Source organism: Schistocerca serialis, chromosome 2, assembly GCF_023864345.2.
Source record: "Schistocerca serialis cubense isolate TAMUIC-IGC-003099 chromosome 2, iqSchSeri2.2, whole genome shotgun sequence".
In the NCBI taxonomy this organism is placed as follows: Eukaryota; Metazoa; Arthropoda; class Insecta; order Orthoptera; family Acrididae; genus Schistocerca; species Schistocerca serialis.
The window spans coordinates 306429413-306449673 of NC_064639.1; the positions used below are offsets into that span (position 1 = coordinate 306429413).

At 43.8% G+C, this 20261-nt stretch overlaps 2 protein-coding genes across 4 annotated transcripts in view; one reads left to right on the forward strand and one right to left on the reverse strand.

The window, feature by feature from the left end:
- LOC126457079 (mRNA (2'-O-methyladenosine-N(6)-)-methyltransferase) overlaps positions 1-20261 on the forward strand; it is a 154125-nt gene that overhangs the window by 74791 nt on the left and 59073 nt on the right. For both annotated transcript variants that reach the window (XM_050093082.1, XM_050093083.1), the window contains 2 exons: positions 8090-8210; positions 8398-8539. In XM_050093082.1, coding sequence (XP_049949039.1) covers positions 8090-8210; positions 8398-8539 — 263 coding nt within the window. The remainder of the gene's footprint in view (positions 1-8089; positions 8211-8397; positions 8540-20261) is intronic.
- Positions 5008-20261, reverse strand: part of LOC126457080 (2',3'-cyclic-nucleotide 3'-phosphodiesterase-like) — a 183323-nt gene continuing 168069 nt past the window's right edge. Inside the window, exon 7 of one of the 2 annotated variants that reach the window (XM_050093092.1) lies at positions 5008-5287. In XM_050093092.1, coding sequence (XP_049949049.1) covers positions 5253-5287 — 35 coding nt within the window. In that variant the 3' untranslated portion in view covers positions 5008-5252. Of the gene's footprint in view, positions 5288-8786; positions 8991-20261 lie in introns of those variants that run through there. The other variant, XM_050093088.1, reaches the window with a different exon arrangement.

Here is a 20261-nt window from a genome sequence, read left to right on the forward strand (position 1 = left end):
GCCACCTCATCCTGGACACCACTAACAGCCTTAGTTGTAACAGCACAGGAGTAGAAAGACACAAATTCTCATCACTTTATTCTACACAATAGCTGAAACACACAACCGTGCTCAGCTACCATTGAAATGTTGAGTTTAGCAGCAGCAATAGAATGGGGAATGGAACTGATAGGGAGTTGTGAGGGTTTAAATATAATTTAACATTCACACTATTTTACTATCAAGTCAAGCAATTCCAAAAGATTTATATAAAAGTGACCACATTAGTCATAAGAACCTTTAATGGCTCCCTTTAATTAAATTCTCAGCTCAATTGTGCAGAAGTTCTGAACAATTGTTACAGAATGGAAGGGCCTTGGTGCTCAGTTCCTATTTCATCTAGGAACATGGGGTGAAAAGTTTTAGGTCTAGCCTAAACCAGTGGCCATTTCTGCAGATATTCAAACATCTGTCTTACTGTAGCTGTGTTACAATATAATAATCAGTATTTAAATGATGAACAGGAACCGTCCCTGGCAAATTTGTCAATTAATCAATTCCTTTTGCAAAAGATTTTAATTGGGCTGAAATTAATGCTCAGCCAACAGCACCATTTGGATTTTAGGTGCAAAACCAGCACACTTAAATAACTCTGGACTGGAGCAAGACTGCTGGTTCAAATTTGGCCCACCAGTGAATCAGATCTAGGTCTAAGATAAGTTTTAATCGTTTGAAAATGTCTTGCTTTGTTTGGATTTCACAAGCAAAAAATATGTTTTTTTGGGGAGATAAATGAAACTTTTTATCCATTAATCTTTATCCATTGTCAAGATACAATGTTTTAAAGTCGAGATAAATGTAGCATGTAAAATTCTTTCTTACATGAATAGAGTGTGCAGAAACAGTTTAAAATTAATCAAAAAATTTAAAAAATGCATTCTTACAATATAACTGAAAACCCACTTTCATAAATCTAGCTGCATTCATATTTTACACGCAAAAGATATACACTCCTGGAAATGGAAAAAAGAACACATTGACACCGGTGTGTCAGACCCACCATACTTGCTCCGGACACTGCGAGAGGGCTGTACAAGCAATGATCACACGCACGGCACAGCGGACACACCAGGAACCGCGGTGTTGGCCGTCGAATGGCGCTAGCTGCGCAGCATTTGTGCACCGCCGCCGTCAGTGTCAGCCAGTTTGCCGTGGCATACGGAGCTCCATCGCAGTCTTTAACACTGGTAGCATGCCGCGACAGCGTGGACGTGAACCGTATGTGCAGTTGACGGACTTTGAGCAAGGGCGTATAGTGGGCATGCGGGAGGCCGGGTGGACGTACCGCCGATTGCTCAACGCGTGGGGCGTGAGGTCTCCACAGTACATCGATGTTGTCGCCAGTGGTCGGCGGAAGGTGCACGTGCCCGTCGACCTGGGACCGGACCGCAGCGACGCACGGATGCACGCCAAGACCGTAGGATCCTACGCAGTGCCGTAGCGGACCGCACCGCCACTTCCCAGCAAATTAGGGACACTGTTGCTCCTGGGGTATCGGCGAGGACCATTCACAACCGTCTCCATGAAGCTGGGCTACGGTCCCGCACACCGTTAGTCCGTCTTCCGCTCACGCCCCAACATCGTGCAGCCCGCCTCCAGTGGTGTCGCGACAGGCGTGAATGGAGGGACGAATGGAGACGTGTCGTCTTCAGCGATGAGAGTCGCTTCTGCCTTGGTGCCAATGATGGTCGTATGCGTGTTTGGCGCCTTGCAGGTGAGCGCCACAATCAGGACTGCATACGACCGAGGCACACAGGGCCAACACCCGGCATCATGGTGTGGGGAGCGATCTCCTACACTGGCCGTACACCACTGGTGATCGTCGAGGGGACACTGAATAGTGCACGGTACATCCAAACCGTCATCGAACCCATCGTTCTACCATTCCTAGACCGGCAAGGGAACTTGCTGTTCCAACAGGACAATGCACGTCCGCATGTATCCCGTGCCACCCAACGTGCTCTAGAAGGTGTAAGTCAACTACCCTGGCCAGCAAGATCTCCGGATCTGTCCCCCATTGAGCATGTTTGGGACTGGATGAAGCGTCGTCTCACGCGGTCTGCACGTCCAGCACGAACGCTGGTCCAACTGAGGCGCCAGGTGGAAATGGCATGGCAAGCCGTTCCACAGGACTACATCCAGCATCTCTACGATCGTCTCCATGGGAGAATAGCAGACTGCATTGCTGCGAAAGGTGGATATACACTGTACTAGTGCCGACATTGTGCATGCTCTGTTGCCTGTGTCTATGTGCCTGTGGTTCTGTCAGTGTGATCATGTGATGTATCTGACCCCAGGAATGTGTCAATAAAGTTTCCCTTTCCTGGGACAATGAATTCACGGTGTTCTTATTTCAATTTCCAGGAGTGTATTTTTGTGAGTTGTTTTGCACGTGGCACTTCTGTGTTTGAAACGTTTGTGAACTGCTTCAAATTTTGTTATGGGGTAGACAAATACATGTGATTAATGGTCGTGTTGTTTTGTGAAAGCTATATCTGTGGTCACGATACAGCTGTCTAAAGCTGTACGAAATATGCATGTAAAATATGATTTTATGCAGATTGCACATGGTGAAGCGGTTTAAGTGATACAGATGATGATGAAAAATATGTTCTTACAGTAATTATAAGAAGCATTTGCAAAATTTTTTTATCATTCAGGTTTCATGTGTGAAAAATTGTGTTTGCACATGAGACTGTGTTTCGTAGAAATGTGTTGCATTTAAGCACTGTATTTGGATATAATTAAAAAAAACTGACTATTGAAGTTGATTACCCCTCATTTGTTTATACATTACAGATTTTATTACCCAGGGCTTAAGATCATTGAAAAACCTTTGGACTTACAAAACAATGTATGACCAAGCCAGAATTATGCCCAGCCCTGTACAAAATTATATGCTGTTGGACCAAGCATTTAAACCTTTATCAGTGACCACACAGAAAATTAAACTAACTAGAAAATTGCTATAAAAATAATTGTCAGAAAATAGGTCACTTTATTTTTAACCAATAGAAAATGTTTCACTGCATGTTCTTCAGAAACTACTATGATGTCTTGTAGAAATTTTTTTTTGGACAAAACAAGCTTAAGTTCGTCAGTTTTCATACAGAATTGAAAAGTTGATAGAATTTTGTTGTGCAGTTGTTCTGTTTATTTCAGCCAATCCTACTCAAACTTTATTCAGATTGGTTTTTGCAATGTTTCCTGCGTAATTATTCATGTGAGTTCTTCTAGTGGTGGTTCCTTGATTTTAAATTTTAAGATATGAGTTAATGACAAGATGTATGCTTTCCAATAGTTTATTATTTGTTGTTTGAATTGTTCTACGATATAGTAAGCTTTTAAGTTGATGCATCTGTGTAATATGGTCGTACCATAAGTTTATATACATAATGTAAGCTATTTACATCCATTAGTATCATAAACTTTTAACAGTATTTAATATTTTGTTTGGGATTGTATTTATGTTTGCTGTTATTTTGTCCTCTGTATTAAGTATTTTTAGTTATTTTTCATATCTGTGCATATACAGTCTCACATGTATGTGAATAAAATGTGTCTTAACTATCAACCAAAAACAGTAAAAATCAACAGAAAAAATTAAACAAAATTAAAAATATAAAACAAAATAATAAAAAAAGAAAAAATCTAAGTAAACGAAAAGCCTCCCTTAGCCATGTGACCTTGACGTGGCGGTGAGGCTTTTGTGCTCTGAGGACATAATAGGCTAGACATAATAGGCTATACTGGACAGGTTCAACCATACCAGGAATGGAACCATAGAGGATCCAGATTAACAATGCCCAGCTCCAGCAACACAGTTTGAAAGACAATAAAAAAAAAAAAACATTTACTTTAACAGTCATTGCCAAAGTCAACATGAATCTATGTTGATTGCCAGGCTATCGTGGTTTAATGTTAGAATTATGGTAGAGTAAAAGTGGGAAACCAGAATGAAAAATGTGCTCATCACAGCACAAGAGAGGGCCAATATGCCCTGGGCAGAGTTAGAGATGAAACAGTAGGGAACTTGCTTTTTGACTTATCTGGCTGCTCCACAGACATTTAAATCAAAACATCTTGACATATTTGCTCTTGTTTACAAGTTAACCCTACTTTCCCAGTCCAGTGAGCTCTCTTAGCTGCAAGGTGTTAAGGCATACTTGCATCTTGTAATTTATAGGCTGAAGTCCCTGATCCTGTGGCCAAAATCCAGAAGATTTGCCCATATAGCTGAAGAGCATACATGAGAGTATACATTTAATAGCTCAAAAAGTTTTTCCATTTCTCCCACAAACCCTGTTACATGTATGGTGAAGGATGTAAGAGCAAATAATACACAAATTTATGTGCTTCTAGAGAGTGGGATGCATGTACAGTAGGAAATATCCAATAGCAGGGCTGCATCTATAATAATAAGAATCACAGTTTGGGACTTCATGCATCCTAAACTTTAATGACACTGTACAACATGACAGATGCCATGTTGGGTGACAAGATTGCATATGTCCTGTTACATGACATGACATCATGTTATTTTACATGACATGATGCATTATATTACACAGCATGGGAACTAAAAATAACAAGTAAAAAAATGTGATATGTCAAGCTGTTTTGATTGAAATGTCTTTGAAGCAGCCAGTTAAATTGAAAAGTTAGTTCCCTTCTTTTATATTGCTTACTCTGCACAGAACACATTCTTGTTGATTCCTACAACTTAATTAACAGTAGAATTAAACTGCACTTTAAATGTTCCATTACAAAAATTCCACAGAATAACTGAGCTCTAGTGTGAATTTCTCAAAGTCATCAAAAAGGAAGGGGGCAGGGGGAATGAAAGCAACACTGTTTGGTGACATTAACAGGAAACCCACACCACACTCATGATTTAAAATACATAACATTGCTGGGTGGTACACCCGAGCATTTCAGTGTCCAAACAACAAATCAGAGGCCTATCAAATATGATGGTGCCACTTGGGAGAGCCCTGCATATAGGACACACAGCACAAGGTGCAATCACTGTCCATGCACTCCAAGCACAGACTTCACTCCCTGGTGCAGCCATCTGTGTGTTGTCATCCATTTCAGCCACCAGTGGTCTTCCTCAGCACATGCTCCATGTCCTACCCGTTCTGCTCCTCCCTGCCAGACTGCACTTAGTAGCCACGGTTACACTTTCGTCAAAACCAGTGGCAGCAGGTTCCTTAGATCCTTGTGCCCTCTCTGCTGCAGCTTTCACCTGCTGAGTGGAGTGGAACATCAACTGTGCCATGTGAAGTCATAGCATATTGCTATAAAAAGTTGTATTGGTGTAACTCAGTTAATTATGAATGTTGCTCTCAGAATTATGTTTGCATCTAAAAATAATACTTACCTCTCACAAATAATTCAGTTGGTATTTTTGCATTTTTAAGTTACAGCTATATTAATACGATTATATTGAAACTGAAATATATAAATAGTAAATCCCCCATATCAAGATAGACAACGTAACAGTGTTGATCAGAGCTGAAGTAATAACTTATTGTTGGAAGCAGAAATGTACTGACAGTGCGTGCAAGTACATTGCACTATCCACTGTTGTTATATATTTTTCACACCATTTGAAAGCTGTGCAAGCTACAGAAGAAGAGGACACGAGGATGCGAAATATATTTGGCCACTAGCTTTTTACCTGCAGCTTCACCCAGATAAGTGTAGATAAGTGTATGTCATTTACATTGCTCACATCTCCTCCTTCCTCCTTTTTCTGTCCTCCTCCTCCTTCCCCTTCTCTCTGTCTGTATACTCCCTCTCTCTTCCACCTCCTCCTTCCCTCTTTCTCTGCTCAACTCTTTAATGCCTGGAACACATTCTGTTACTACCTGCACAACACACCAGTCTTGCAGGGCAGCCAGGATGTCAGGCATTACCAAATCTTTACACACCCTCTCCTACCCCTGTGGGGGCTGTGTGGTTCTCACTCCCGCAGTAATTCATTCCAGACAATAAGCAGTATGTGCATCAAGTCAGGTTGAGATCGATCTGGTGATTTAGGAGTATATGTGGAACACATATCCATCTTTATAATCCGTGTGACTTATATGGATCATCATTTTATTAACAACTGCAAGTTTTGTGCTCAATATAAATGTTTCTAAGCTTTTGATGTTAACAAAGCTATGAGTACAGTACCCAGTGCAATAAGCAAAATAGGGCTTTTTATTGTGAGAATCCTCGTTAGAAGGAGCTAAATGTTCAAGTAAATATTTCCTTGCGAATCACTGCACCTATGTCATAATGCTACTTGTGTGTTTTGTGTGTACGTAGAAGAGGGAAAATCTTTATTTTCTTACTTTCACTGAAATAATTTATTACACTCAGCTGCTAATATAAGAAATCCATAATGAGACGAACATTTACTTAAACAAAGCATATGATGTATTCTGTAAATAAAACCACAATTAAGATACACAAGAGCAGCAACAATCAAAAGAGACAAGCTGCAAATAGTGAGTAAGAAGTCCTAGAAAAGAAAAGACAATGACAATTGTGTGAAAATCAAAAAGAGACGTTATGGACGTCGAAGACCCATAGAGGTCTCTGCAGCATTGCGCTGTAAGCCGTGGTGGCGTGCACCTCCTGGCACACAGTGGAATGCGTGATCCCAGCGGCCAATAGCGGTCCCCCCGATCGAGTATTTAAGCGCCCGCCTCTCGCGAAGCCAGTGAGTCTAATCGTTGCGTACATCTTGACATATTGCCTCAACAACTGACAGTGTATTTACCGTTCTTTGTTTTCATTACTAGTGGACATCTTGGATTCATTTGGTTGTCTCTTTCACCCCGTTGCTTCTTGCATGTTATCATTGTAAGGTCTCTCTCGATCGTCCGTCGTTTCGTGTTTGTCCATTCTGTTCGTTTGTTTGTTCGTGGGCCGCTCTTCTTTTAGTCCAGACGCGCTTTGTCAGCCACCCCGCGACCATTCCGGTCGCGGTTACAACAGAAAGTACATGTGAAATTACCACTTGTTACAGTGTGAGGTACTGGTGGTGATAAGAATAACGCGAAACATCACACCATCTGCTTGTTGATGCAGACACCAGGTTCACAACTTCTGTGTTGCTGGACAGTTGTTAGATTGTCTCATTTAATAATCTTCCTGTGTCCATTTGCCCAGGCTAAGACCTTTGCACAAAATAATCTTCCAGTGGACAGCAGTATGTCAGGGGACATAAGAGAGAGATTTCACTGTGAATAAGAGGTCATTTTGGAGAAATTCTACTTAAGCACTGGAGCAGTTGGTACTGTTGCCACACACTAATTGAGACAGTATTACAGAGATGTACTGTGTCATTTGCAGATTTATTTTGGCCTATGATGCCAAGCAGCATATCAGGCATGTTTTGATCTGGTCAGTTGTAGCAGTTATAGTTACCTTGTATTAACATTTATGTTCATTCTCAGACAAATCTGTAGTGAATGACATGAAAAGAAAATTTGTTCAGGAACTACGTTGATGATTTGTTATTGCATATTCTGTCCTAGCATGCAACACATTATGCTTAGTGCGGGCTACTGCACACTGGCTAGAGAACTCCCACAAACAACACATTTGAGACTAATATTTACACTGCAGCATTGAAATGTATTCTGAGTATAATATGATGTATATGCCTATTGTGATGGTCACCAATTTCATAGTATTATTGAAGTATATGCTAGACATGCAGAGATAAAGAAGCTAGAATGAGATAGATAAGTGTTGGGAACTGCACATCTACAGTGTGGTGATCACAACTGCCACCACCCTCCAAACTGTACAAGCACATTTAGAAAAGCTTTGTACAAAGCTTAATGTTTCATGGGGAGTCGTAACAATGGCTCACCATTGCAAACCAGTATGACTTGATTAGATTGATGGATAGATGATAGTATTATTGAAACTAGATGTGAGTAAATAAAGTCATATTACAGGTTCTTGGCAGTCATCTTTTTTTTTTTTTCAAGTTCAGTAATCTATGTTATGATGCTAATGATGGCATCCTTTTCTCTATGTGCAGGAATGCCTCATCTGAAAGCCGTAAAGTTGTCAAATGGAATGCAGAAGATACATTTCAGTGGCTTCGACGAACTGTTGGTGCCACCTATGATGACTTCCAGGACAGACTGGCACATTTGAAGGTAACCTCTCTCTCTCTCTCTCTCTCTCTCTCTCTCTCTCTCTCTGTGTGTGTGTGTGTGTGTGTGTGTGTGTGTGTGTGTGTGTGTTTTACTCCCCTTTTCCTCACTTTGCGAAATTAATGATAGATACACTCCGCAGTCCATTATAAGAAATTTAACTGTGTTGCTTTTTTGCATGTTGTTGCAGCGGCAATGTCAGCCACATCTTACAGAAGCCGTGAAATCATCAGTTGAGGGGATCTGTTTGAAAATATATCACTTATCCGTAGAATATGCCAAGAAAGTGAAGGACAAGCACATTGAAATTCTTAAAGAACATGGAATATCTGGTGAGTATTGAGTTAAAACATTTAGTGACTGTAACTGACCACATATTGAGAACAGTTTGGTATTGAAATTAAAGCTGCTGACTTGTCATCTGTGCACAGAAAAGTCTGGTTACTTGTCAGTAAGTTCCAAAGACCTGGAAAGATTGCTGGGGAATTATGCTCTGAAAGGTGTCCTGTACTACACGAGACTGTTCAGCAAATTAGAGAAACAATCAAAAACCTGACTGCATCAAATTGTTGTTTAAGCAACAAAGTAGATGTGTCAGAATCAATTATTTTAAAAGTTTTATACTTCACACTAAAGAAAGCAGTGTTCCACATTCAGGAGCTGCTTTATTTACACCACGAAGATTATGCAGTCCGCCAAATTACATGTTGATTTTGTAGAAGCTGGACACAATGAGCATCTCTAGGATCACATTTTGCTTGCTGATGAGGCCACATTCCACATCTGTGGAAAAGTAAAAGACCAGGTAATGAGCCAAATGTTCCACAGGCCATTTGTACAATAAATTGTGATGGTGTGTAACGAGTCAAAGAGACACACCAGAAGTGACTGTGTTTGGATTCACAAAGACTTCAGTCAATGGATCCATCATTTTCACAGAAGAGAGACCCCCCAGGGGATCCACAACTCTTTTGTGGATACGTGCGTAGCGAGCACGGGGCCCCGAGCTAATGTGGCCTTCCTTCCTTTCCGGGCTGCATACCTTCCCTTTCCGCATCCTTCCCCATCCCCTGTCTTCACCCCCCCCCCCCCCTCACCTCTGGCTGTTTCCTTCACTTTCTCCCCCTCTGGGAGTATGGTTTGCGCCTACGTCCGGAGACGGACGCTTGTAAATGTACCGCATTCTTCTTCTTCCTTGCTTGTATGTCTTCTTCCTTCCTTTGTCCTTCTCCTTTCCTTACCTCTTCTCTTTACCCTTTTCTCCGCTGCGGCGTTTGAGACCCCCTCTTCTTTCCTTTCCCTTTCTCTTTCTTCCTCCCTGTGCGTGTCTGAAGGCCGACCCACGCACTTCCATGCGTAGCCGGTGACGGGGTAACGCGTAATTCCCCGCCCCGGGTAGACAGGTAGGACACGTACGTACCCCCTGGTAAAGGCCAGGCCCAGGGAGGGGTGATTACCCGAGCTGATACCTTCCGAAAGTGCCGATTGGTCCCTCCGTCCGTTTGTCGGGAGGTGTGACCTGAGGTGTGAACAATCACCTAAGGCGGGTGTGCCCTCGGTGAGGGCCCCCACAAGGGAGGAGCGCGCCATCGGAGACGCCGGTAATCATGGGGGATTCTTCCGCAATGGTTTCCTCACCTTCCACTATGTCTGCTCACAAACGTAAGTTCACTGAGTCTCAGCCACAGACGGTTCTTCCATCGTTGCCACAGTTCCTTGTTGTTTCTCGGTCTGACGAAGGTCACGACTTTTCCACGGTCAACCCTTTCATTATTCAGAAAGGTGTCGACGCAATTGCGGGTCCTGTAAAATCTTGTTCCAGACTACGGAATGGCACCCTGTTGTTGGAAACACACAGTGCCCTCCAGGCTCAAAAATTGCTGCGTACTTCTCTGCTCCACACCTTCCCTGTCCGGGTGGAACCGCACCGTACCTTAAATTCCTCGCGTGGAGTCGTTTATACACGCTCCCTCGATGGATTGTCTGACGAAGAAATTCAGCACTACCTGTCTGACCAGGGCGTCACCGCTGTTCATCGGGTTATGAAAAGGGTTGACTCGAACATCATTCCAACCCGCACTGTCTTCTTGACATTTGACAAAGTTCAACTCCCATCAAAAATCAAAGCAGGCTATGAGATAATTTCCGTTCGCCCTTATGTCCCGAACCCTACGCGTTGCTATCGATGTCAGCGGTTCAATCACACCAGCCAGTCCTGTTCCAATCCAGCCAAATGTGTTACGTGTGGCCGGGATGCCCATGAGGGTGCTTGTCCACCTCCATCCCCTCGCTGCATCAACTGTATGGGTGACCACGCTGCTTCCTCTCGAGATTGCCCTGTTTTTAAGGACGAAAAGCTGATCCAGGAAATAAGAGTGAAGGAAAAGGTGTCGACCTTTGCTGCTCGAAAGTTACTCGCCAGTCGACAGCCCACCGTGCCTCAGAAAGGAAAATACAGCGCTGTCCTTGCTTCTCCTCGGCCAACAAAGGAGGCGGCCACGCAGACTTGCGATCTCACATTTAGTACCACGGTAGTCAGATCGGCCAGCGCAAAGATCGCCCGTTCAACCTCACCTCTTTCGCCTGCCCACTCTATGGCTCACCCTTCGTCGGGTTCTGCTAAATCTCGAGCCCAAAAGTCAGACGCCAAGTCTTCCAAAAAAGAGCATTCTCGTGAAGAGTTTTTACGTACTGCAACTTCACAACCATCGGTTCCTCCTTCATCTAAACATACCTCCAAGAAGGCTATGAAGAAACACAGTTCCTCTCCTTCTCCACCAAGGCGTGTCCCATCTACAGCACCACCTGGCGGAAATCGCCCTCGGCCATCTTCTGTGTCGCCGAGGCGCACTGTTGGTGGCCGGTCAACTGGCCGATCGTTGGTGGCAGGAGCTGCTCCTGACCAACCTATGGATCAGGATCTTCTGCCTTCGACTGAATGCCATTCCATCCTGTCGGTCGCAAGCTCTGAGCAGTCGATGAGTTGACAGCACCCTTGGTGACGTTCCTCCATTTTCTGTTCACCCTATGTCCATTATCCACTGGAATATCCGCGGCATTCGCGCCAATCGGGAGGAATTGTCGATCCTCTTACGATCCTACTCGCCGGTCATCTTCTGTCTTCAGGAAACAAAGCTGCGTCCCCATGACCGCTTTGTTCTCCCTCATTTTCAGTCCGTCCGATATGACCTCCCCTCTGTTGAAGGCACTCCAGCCCATGGAGGACTCATGATTCTGCTCCATGATACTCTCCATTATCACCCAATCCCCTTAAACACTTCGTTCCAAGCTGTCGCCGTCCGTCTTTCCCTTTCTGGATACACGTTCTCTCTTTGTACAGTATACATTCCATCGTCTACACCAATGGCAGGAGCTGATCTCCTTCATCTTCTTGATCAGCTTCCACCCCCCTATTTGCTGGTTGGGGACTTCAATGCCCACCACCCGCTTTGGGGATCTCCACATCCTTGTCCACGTGGCTCACTATTGCTAGACGTCTTCCACCAAGCGGATCTAGTCTGCCTCAACACTGGGGTCCCTACATTTTTGTCTGCCTCTACGGCAAATTTATCCCATTTGGACCTTGCGGTCGGTACTGTTCCGCTAGCTCGGCGCTTCGAATGGTTCGCCCTTGATGATACACACTCGAGTGACCACTTTCCATGTGTTCTTCGACTGCAGCCTCAACTGCCATATATGCGCTCGCGACGCTGGAAGTTTGCCCAAGCCGATTGGACACTTTTTTCGTCTCTAGCGACATTCGATGACCGTCGCTTTCCCAGCGTCGACGATGAGGTCACACATTTTACCGACGTTATTCTCACAGCTGCGGAACGTTCAATACCACGCACCTCCGAATTGCCCCGGCGCCCCCCAGTTCCTTGGTGGAACGAGGCATGCCGTGACGCAATACGTGAGCGGCGACGTGCTCTTCGCATTTTCCATCACCATCCAACTTTGTCCAACTGTATCCGATATAAGCAGCTCCGTGCGCGATGCCGTCGCGTCATCCGCGATAGCAAGAAGGCAAGCTGGAAATTCTTTACTAGCTCATTTAACAACTTCACTCCCTCCTCGGAAGTTGGAGTCGGCTTCGACGGTTCTCAGGCGCGCCTAGTCTCTCCCCGGTCTCTGGGCTCACTGTCGCGCATGCTACCTTAGTGGACCCCGTCGCAATTTCTAACTCACTGGGTCAGCACTTTGCTGAGATTTCGAGCTCTTCAAATTACCCGCCAGCGTTTCTCCCGAAGAAACGTGCAGCGGAAGTGCGACATCTTGCTTTCTCCTCTCAAAATCGCGAAAGCTACAATACTGTTTTCTCCATGCGCGAACTCCAACATGCACTCTCTTCTTCTCGCTCCTCCGCCCCAGGACCGGATGGTATCCATGTCCAAATGTTGCTGCATTTATCAACCCATAGCCTGCGTTACCTCCTTCGCCTTTATAATCGAATTTGGACCGACAGTACCTTTCCCAGGCGATGGCGGGAAGCTATTGTCGTTCCCGTTCCGAAACCTGGAAAGGACAAACATCTCCCCTCTAGCTATCGCCCCATTTCTCTCACGAGTAGTGTCTGTAAGGTTTTGGAGCGTATGGTGAATTACCGATTAGCTTGGTGGCTGGAGTCCCGCAGTCTTTTAACACCAGCCCAATGCGGATTCCGAAAGCATCGTTCTGCTGTTGACCATCTTGTTGCTCTCTCCACTTATATCATGAACAATTTTCTCCGGAAACGCCAAACGGTAGCAATATTTTTTGATCTGGAGAGAGCGTACGATACCTGTTGGAGGACAGGCATCCTCCGCACACTGTTCTCTTGGGGCTTTCGAGGCCGGCTGCCCCTTTTTCTTCGCGAATTTATGGCAGAGCGCACATTTAGGGTGCGGGTGAACACTACTCTCTCCCGTACTTTCTCCCAAGAAAACGGGGTACCCCAGGGCTCCGTGCTGAGTGTTGTACTGTTTGCCATCGCCATTAATCCAATTATGGATTGTCTCCTTCCTGATGTCTCGGGCTCCCTCTTTGTGGACGATTTTGCGATCTACTACAGCTCTCAACGGACCAGCCTTCTTGAAAGACGTCTTCAAGGATGTCTCGATCGCCTCCACTCGTGGAGCATCGAAACCGGCTTCCGCTTCTCACCCAGTAAGACCGTTTGTGTTAATTTTTGGCGACGTAAGGAGTTTCTTCCGCCCTCCTTACATCTAGGTCCTGTCAACCTTCCGTTTTCCGACGTCGCTAAATTCTTGGGTCTTATGTTTGACAGAAAACTGTGCTGGTCCTCCCACGTTTCCTATCTTTCGGCTCGCTGTCTGCGTTCCCTTAACACCCTTCGTGTCCTGAATGGTACCTCTTGGGGAGCGGACCGGGTGGTCCTTCTCCGCCTCTATCGCGCCTTAGTGCGCTCGAAATTGGATTATGGAAGCATAGTCTACTCCTCTGCTCGGCCGTCTATTCTTCGGCGTCTCGACTCTATCCACCACCGTGGATTACGTTTAGTGTCTGGAGCTTTTTACACCAGCCCTGTGGAAAGCCTTTATGCTGAGACTGCTGAACCTCCGCTGTCCAATCGGCGGGCAGTCCTTCTGAGTCGTTATGCTAGCCATCTGTCTTCCATGCCTGCTAATCCAGCCTATAACCTTTTTTTCGACGAGTCCTTTGATGTCGGGTATGCAGGCCGCTCCTCCTCCCTACTACCCCCGGGAGTCCGCTTCCATCAACTGCTCCATTCTCTTTCCTTCCGCTTTCCTAAAACCTTCTTGACAACTTGGGGTACAGCACCGCCTTGGCACCGTCCCCGGATCGACTTGCTCAGAGACCTATGTGAATTTCCCAAGGATGGTACCCCTACACTTGTTTACCGTCGGGCATTTGCTGCTCTATGTGCACAAATGACGGAAGCCACATTTATTTACACCGATGGCTCGAAAACATCGTTAGGTGTAGGGAGTGCCTATATTGTTGGCGACACCCCAAATCACTTTCGGCTTCCCGACCAGTGTTCGGTTTATACTGCGGAGCTTTACGCTGTTCTCCAGGCTGTCCACTACATCCGCCGCCATCAGCGGATACAGTACGTAATCTGCTCAGATTCTCTCAGCTCTCTCCTCAGTCTCCAAGCTCTTTACCCTGTGCACCCTCTGGTCCACCGGATTCAGGACTGTCTGCGCTTGCTCCACCTGGGGGGCGTCTCAGTGGCGTTCCTCTGGCTCCCGGGACACGCTGGTATCTGTGGAAATGAGGCGGCCGATGTAGCAGCCAAGGCTGCAGTCTCTCTTCCTCGGCCAGCTCTTCAGTCTCTTCCGTTTACTGATCTACGGAGCGGTTTATGTCGCCAAGTTACTCATTTATGGCATGCGCATTGGTCAACACTTCCCCACAATAAATTGCGGGAAGTGAAAGCCGTTCCTTGCGCTTGGACCTCTTCCTCCCGAACGCGTCGTCGGGAGGAGGTAATTTTAGCCCGACTCCGGATAGGGCACTGTCTTTTTAGTCATCGACATCTTTTAAGCGATGATCCTCCCCCACTCTGTCCCCACTGCTCTCAGCTGTGGACGGTCAGACACCTTTTAATTGAATGCCCCTATTTTAATCCGTTACGCTCCCGTCTACAGCTATCGCCTGATCTATCGTCGATTTTAGCAGATGACACGCGCTCAGCTGACCGCGTTCTACAGTTTATTAGAGACAGTGAAATGACGTCAGTCATTTGAAGCCTTTTTTTTGGGGGACAACCAACCCCTTTCTATAGTGGACTTTTAAGCATTCCTTCTGACTTTAGTTTCTCAAATTTTCTGACTTTGTTTCCATTGCTGCTGATTTTAAATTTGGTTTTTTTCCTGTTTTCTACGTCACGGGCTGGGCGCTAATGACCATAGAAGTTTTGCGCCCTAAAACCACAAACAAAAAAAAAAAAAAAAAAAAAACAGAAGAGAGAATTTCAGGAAACATTTCCATTGATATGCTGGAGCAATTCCTGGAACTACAGTCTCAGCAAGAAGGCATTATTGTCTTCCAACAGCATGGAGCACCCCCTCATTTTTGCTCTCATAATAAGCGAATGCCTAAATCATAGATACACCAACTGATGGATAAGCAGAGGTTCAACAAGATTATGCCCATCATATTGATCAGATATGCACATTTGGATTTCTTCCTTGGAGTTGCATAAAGCTAAGTGGTGTATAAAAAAGGTAAGGGATCGCTAGGCTCTAAGATCTCCAATCTGGGTTGCAGCATTCACTATTTCATAAGATGTATGTTTCAGACTGTATTCAGGTATGCTCTTCCAACAATGGGGGCAATGCTTAGAAATGGATGGAGGCCATATTGAAATGTGACAAAAATGTATACATAAATTGACAATAAACAAACATACGCACTGTATAAATACATCTGCTATTTCATAGAAATGGACTAAGAATTTATAGTCACCCCTTTTTTTTTTGAAGAGAACTGATTTTTATCTGCTACAGCAATACTTTTAATCTTGCACATCTGCGATTGCAATGTTGACATTTGTTGCATACGACTTGAGGCACAATATGATGGTCTCATTTCATGTATTGGAAATGCTGTACTCACACCATTCTTGACAGTTTCATTTGAAACTAGCAATGAAACAGTTCACAAATGACAGTCGGTCGTCTGTGTCTAAGAAGAACAGTCATTTTCAGTACTAAATTTTCTTGTGTACTTTGTGCACTTGAAACAGCTTATTGCAATCCCAATTTAAATATAGATGTCACTCTCATTTATTTGAACTAGATGAATTGAACAAATGTTTTGTTAACAGAAAATGTTGCAAGGGAAAGTAGTGACATGATCTAAGTTGTGGCTGGCTGCAGTGTCTTGTCTGCCGCATTGTCGTTTTCTCATCATAACTTCCAAGCTTCGAACAGTAGTATTTTTTTTGATAAAGAGAAGGAAACATAGTAGGTGAATATGGATTGGGGGACAGAAATGAAAGAGGAAGCCGCCTGGTCGAATTTTGCACAGAGCACAACTTAATCATAGCTAACACTTGGTTTAAGAATCATGAAAGAAGGTTGTATACATGGAAGAACCCTGGAGATACTAAAAGGTATCAAATAGATTATATAATGGTAAGACAGAGATTTAGGAACCAGGTTTTAAATGGTAAGACATTTCCAGGGGCAGATGTGGACTCTGACCACAATCTATTGGTTATGACCTGTAGATTAAAACTGAAGAAACTGCAAAAAGGTGGGAATTTAAGGAGATGGGACCTGGATAAACTAAAAGAACCAGAGGTTGTACAGAGATTCAGGGAGAGCATAAGGGAACAATTGACACGAATGGGGGAAAGAAATACAATAGAAGAAGAATGGGTAGCTTTGAGGGATGAAGTAGTGAAGGCAGCAGAGGATCAAGTAGGTAAAAAGACGAGGGCTAGTAGAAATCCTTGGGTAACAGAAGAAATATTGAATTTAATTGATGAAAGGAGAAAATATAAAAATGCAGTAAGTGAAACAGGCAAAAAGGAATACAAACGTCTCAAAAATGAGATCGACAGGAAGTGCAAAATGGCTAAGCAGGGATGGCTAGAGGACAAATGTAAGGATGTAGAGGCCTATCTCACTAGGGGTAAGATAGATATCGCCTACAGGAAAATTAAAGAGACCTTTGGAGATAAGAGAACGACTTGTATGAATATCAAGAGCTCAGATGGAAACCCAGTTCTAAGCAAAGAAGGGAAAGCAGAAAGGTGGAAGGAGTATATAGAGGGTCTATACAAGGGCGATGTACTTGAGGACAATATTATGGAAATGGAAAAGGATGTAGATGAAGATGAAATGGGAGATATGATACTGCGTGAAGAGTTTGACAGAGCACTGAAAGACCTGAGTCGGGGAGATATGATACTGCGTGAAGAGTTTGACAGAGCACTGAAAGACCTGAGTCGAAACAAGGCCCCCGGAGTAGACAATATTCCATTGGAACTACTGACTGCCGTGGGAGAGCCAGTCCTGACTAAACTCTACCATCTGGTGAGCAAGATGTATGAAACAGGCGAAATACCCTCAGACTTCAAGAAGAATGTAATAATTCCAATCCCAAAGAAAGCAGGTGTTGACAGATGTGAAAATTACCGAACTATCAGCTTAATAAGTCACAGTTGCAAAATACTAACACGAATTCTTTACAGACAAATGGAAAAACTAGTAGAAGCCAACCTCGGGGAAGATCAGTTTGGATTCCGTAGAAACACTGGAACACGTGAGGCAATCCTGACCTTACGACTTATCTTAGAAGAAAGATTAAGGAAAGGCAAACCTACGTTTCTAGCATTTGTAGACTTAGAGAAAGCTTTTGACAATGTTGACTGGAATACTCTCTTTCAAATTCTAAAGGTGGCAGGGGTAAAATACAGGGAGCGAAAGGCTATTTACAATTTGTACAGAAACCAGATGGCAGTTATAAGAGTCGAGGGACATGAAAGGGAAGCAGTGGTTGGGAAGGGAGTGAGACAGGGTTGTAGCCTCTCCCCGATGTTATTCAATCTGTATATTGAGCAAGCAGTAAAGGAAAAAAAAGAAAAATTCAGAGTAGGTATTAAAATTCATGGAGAAGAAATAAAAACTTTGAGGTTCGCCGATGACATTGTAATTCTGTCAGAGACAGCAAAGGACTTGCAAAAGCAGTTGAATGGAATGGACAGTGTCTTGAAAGGAGGATATAAGATGAACATCAACAAAAGCAAAACAAGGATAATGGAATGTAGTCTAATTAAGTCGGGTGATGCTGAGGGAATTAGATTAGGAAATGAGGCACTTAAAGTAGTAAAGGAGTTTTGCTATTTGGGGAGCAAAATAACTGATGATGGTCGAAGTAGAGAGGATATAAAATGTAGGCTGGCAATGGCAAGGAAAGCGTTTCTGAAGAAGAGAAATTTGTTAACATCCAGTATTGATTTAGGTGTCAGGAAGTCATTTCTGAAAGTATTCGTATGGAGTGTAGCCATGTATGGAAGTGAAACATGGACGATAAATAGTTTGGACAAGAAGAGAATAGAAGCTTTCGAAATGTGGTGCTACAGAAGAATGCTGAAGATTAGATGGGTAGATCACATAACTAATGAGGAAGTATTGAATAGGATTGGGGAGAAGAGAAGTTTGTGGCACAACTTGACCAGAAGAAGGGATCGGTTGGTAGGACATGTTCTGAGGCATCAAGGGATCACCAATTTAGTATTGGAAGGCAGCGTGGAGGGTAAAAATCGTAGAGGGAGACCAAGAGATGAATACGCTAAGCAGATTCAGAAGGATGTAGGTTGCAGTAGGTACTGGGAGATGAAAAAGCTTGCACAGGATTGAGTAGCATGGAGAGCTGCATCAAACCAGTCTCAGGACTGAAGACCACAACAACAACAACAACAAAATGCTTTACTTCCAACGGTTGTTGGACTTCATATTAATATACTGTGTTTAATGTGTATTTTTCACAGTTAAGAAATAAATATATGAAAAAAGCCTGTACATAGGATTTGGCAAGAGGACATCTTTGCACAGCACTGTGTTTGTCACATTACTGTACTTTTTAAATAACTGTAGCATATTTTGCAAGCCCATCTGAGATAATCATGTGTAAAACTGTACAAGGTGTTGTTTCTTATGTGGCAGCTATTTGTAGTCATAAGTAATATTCATGGAGAGATAAAAAAACACCAGCATTAAGTCGAAGAAAAAGAAAAAAATTCTTGGTGAAAAGTGTACTTAAAGATGGAAGGAAAGATAGCATTTAGAAATGCGATACTGGGTAGAAAAATTACTTACAACCACTAACTATATAACAGAAGATGTAATTTAAACTGTTAAGTTTCAAACAATGTTCAGCATCCATCTTGATTCTGGCAGGCAAAGAATACATCTTAACTCCATTGTCACAGGTGTTATTGAAAATAATAGACTATATGTTAAAATTCAGGGCAAAGTAATAAACATTTTTTCCCCAAAAAATTTGTGGCCTGACATAAGAGCCACTAAAGATGGTGCCTTGCACATAATATATTAAAATGCTGTTATTGCTGGACCAGTTTTTATACCAGCTGGTTATAACTAAACTTTCCCTATTTGGCACGTTATAACATGGAAACTAATTACCGTATGAATGCCAAATTTTGTAGCATTAATTTCAAGGACATGGGGAAGAGAAATAATGCAGAATCAATTTAACTGAAACACTCTTAATGTGCTGCCATGGTGCATCATACCATTACATACCGGTACTATTACTGCTACAAAAGGCACACAATATGGCGCCCATTGGTGTCCGGAAGAGTCTGAAAGTGCAGGATTGCATTCTGCATAGCAGAACTAAGCACGTCCATAGGTATGCTGGCTACCTCTCTTGATATGCTGGGCTTCAGATCAGCACGTGTGAATGTTCCCCTGGTAAACCCTGTCCATGAGGTAGCTCCACAACCAGAAATTAAGGGAGTGAGATCGGGTGATCATGCCGGCCAAGCATTTAGAACCGATCGGCTGATAATTTTATTGTTTCCAAATGTGTTTCGGAGAAGTAGCTGAACTTCGCGAGCAATGTACGATGGGGCCCCATCTTGCATGAAAACTGTTGAGTTCAATGTATCTCTCTCCTGTAGGGTGGGTATGAAATGCTGACAAAGCATATCTCAGTAACACTGGCTAGTAACACTGCACTTCTTTGGTCCATGAGCACCAATCTGTTCAAAAAACAGTGGGCTAATGGTGAATGCAGCTGTGAAGCCACACCATACGGTGACACATTCACCGTACAGAGGACTTCATGCACAGTGACTGGAGGTGAAGATCTCCACATTCAGCAATTCTGTGTGTTCACCTCACGCTTCAGAGAAAAATGAGCTTCATCTGTCTTTAGAGTGGTCCTGTGGTGCTAGCTGCTGTACGATATGGATCTTTCACAGATAGCATTTGAGAAGGGTTCGGAGCACCTTCCATACAGTGGACCAAGGGATGTTCAACTGTTGTGACACAGCACATGCACTGCATGACGATTGGGAACTGCACATAGTGTTGTCTGCCATAGCAACAG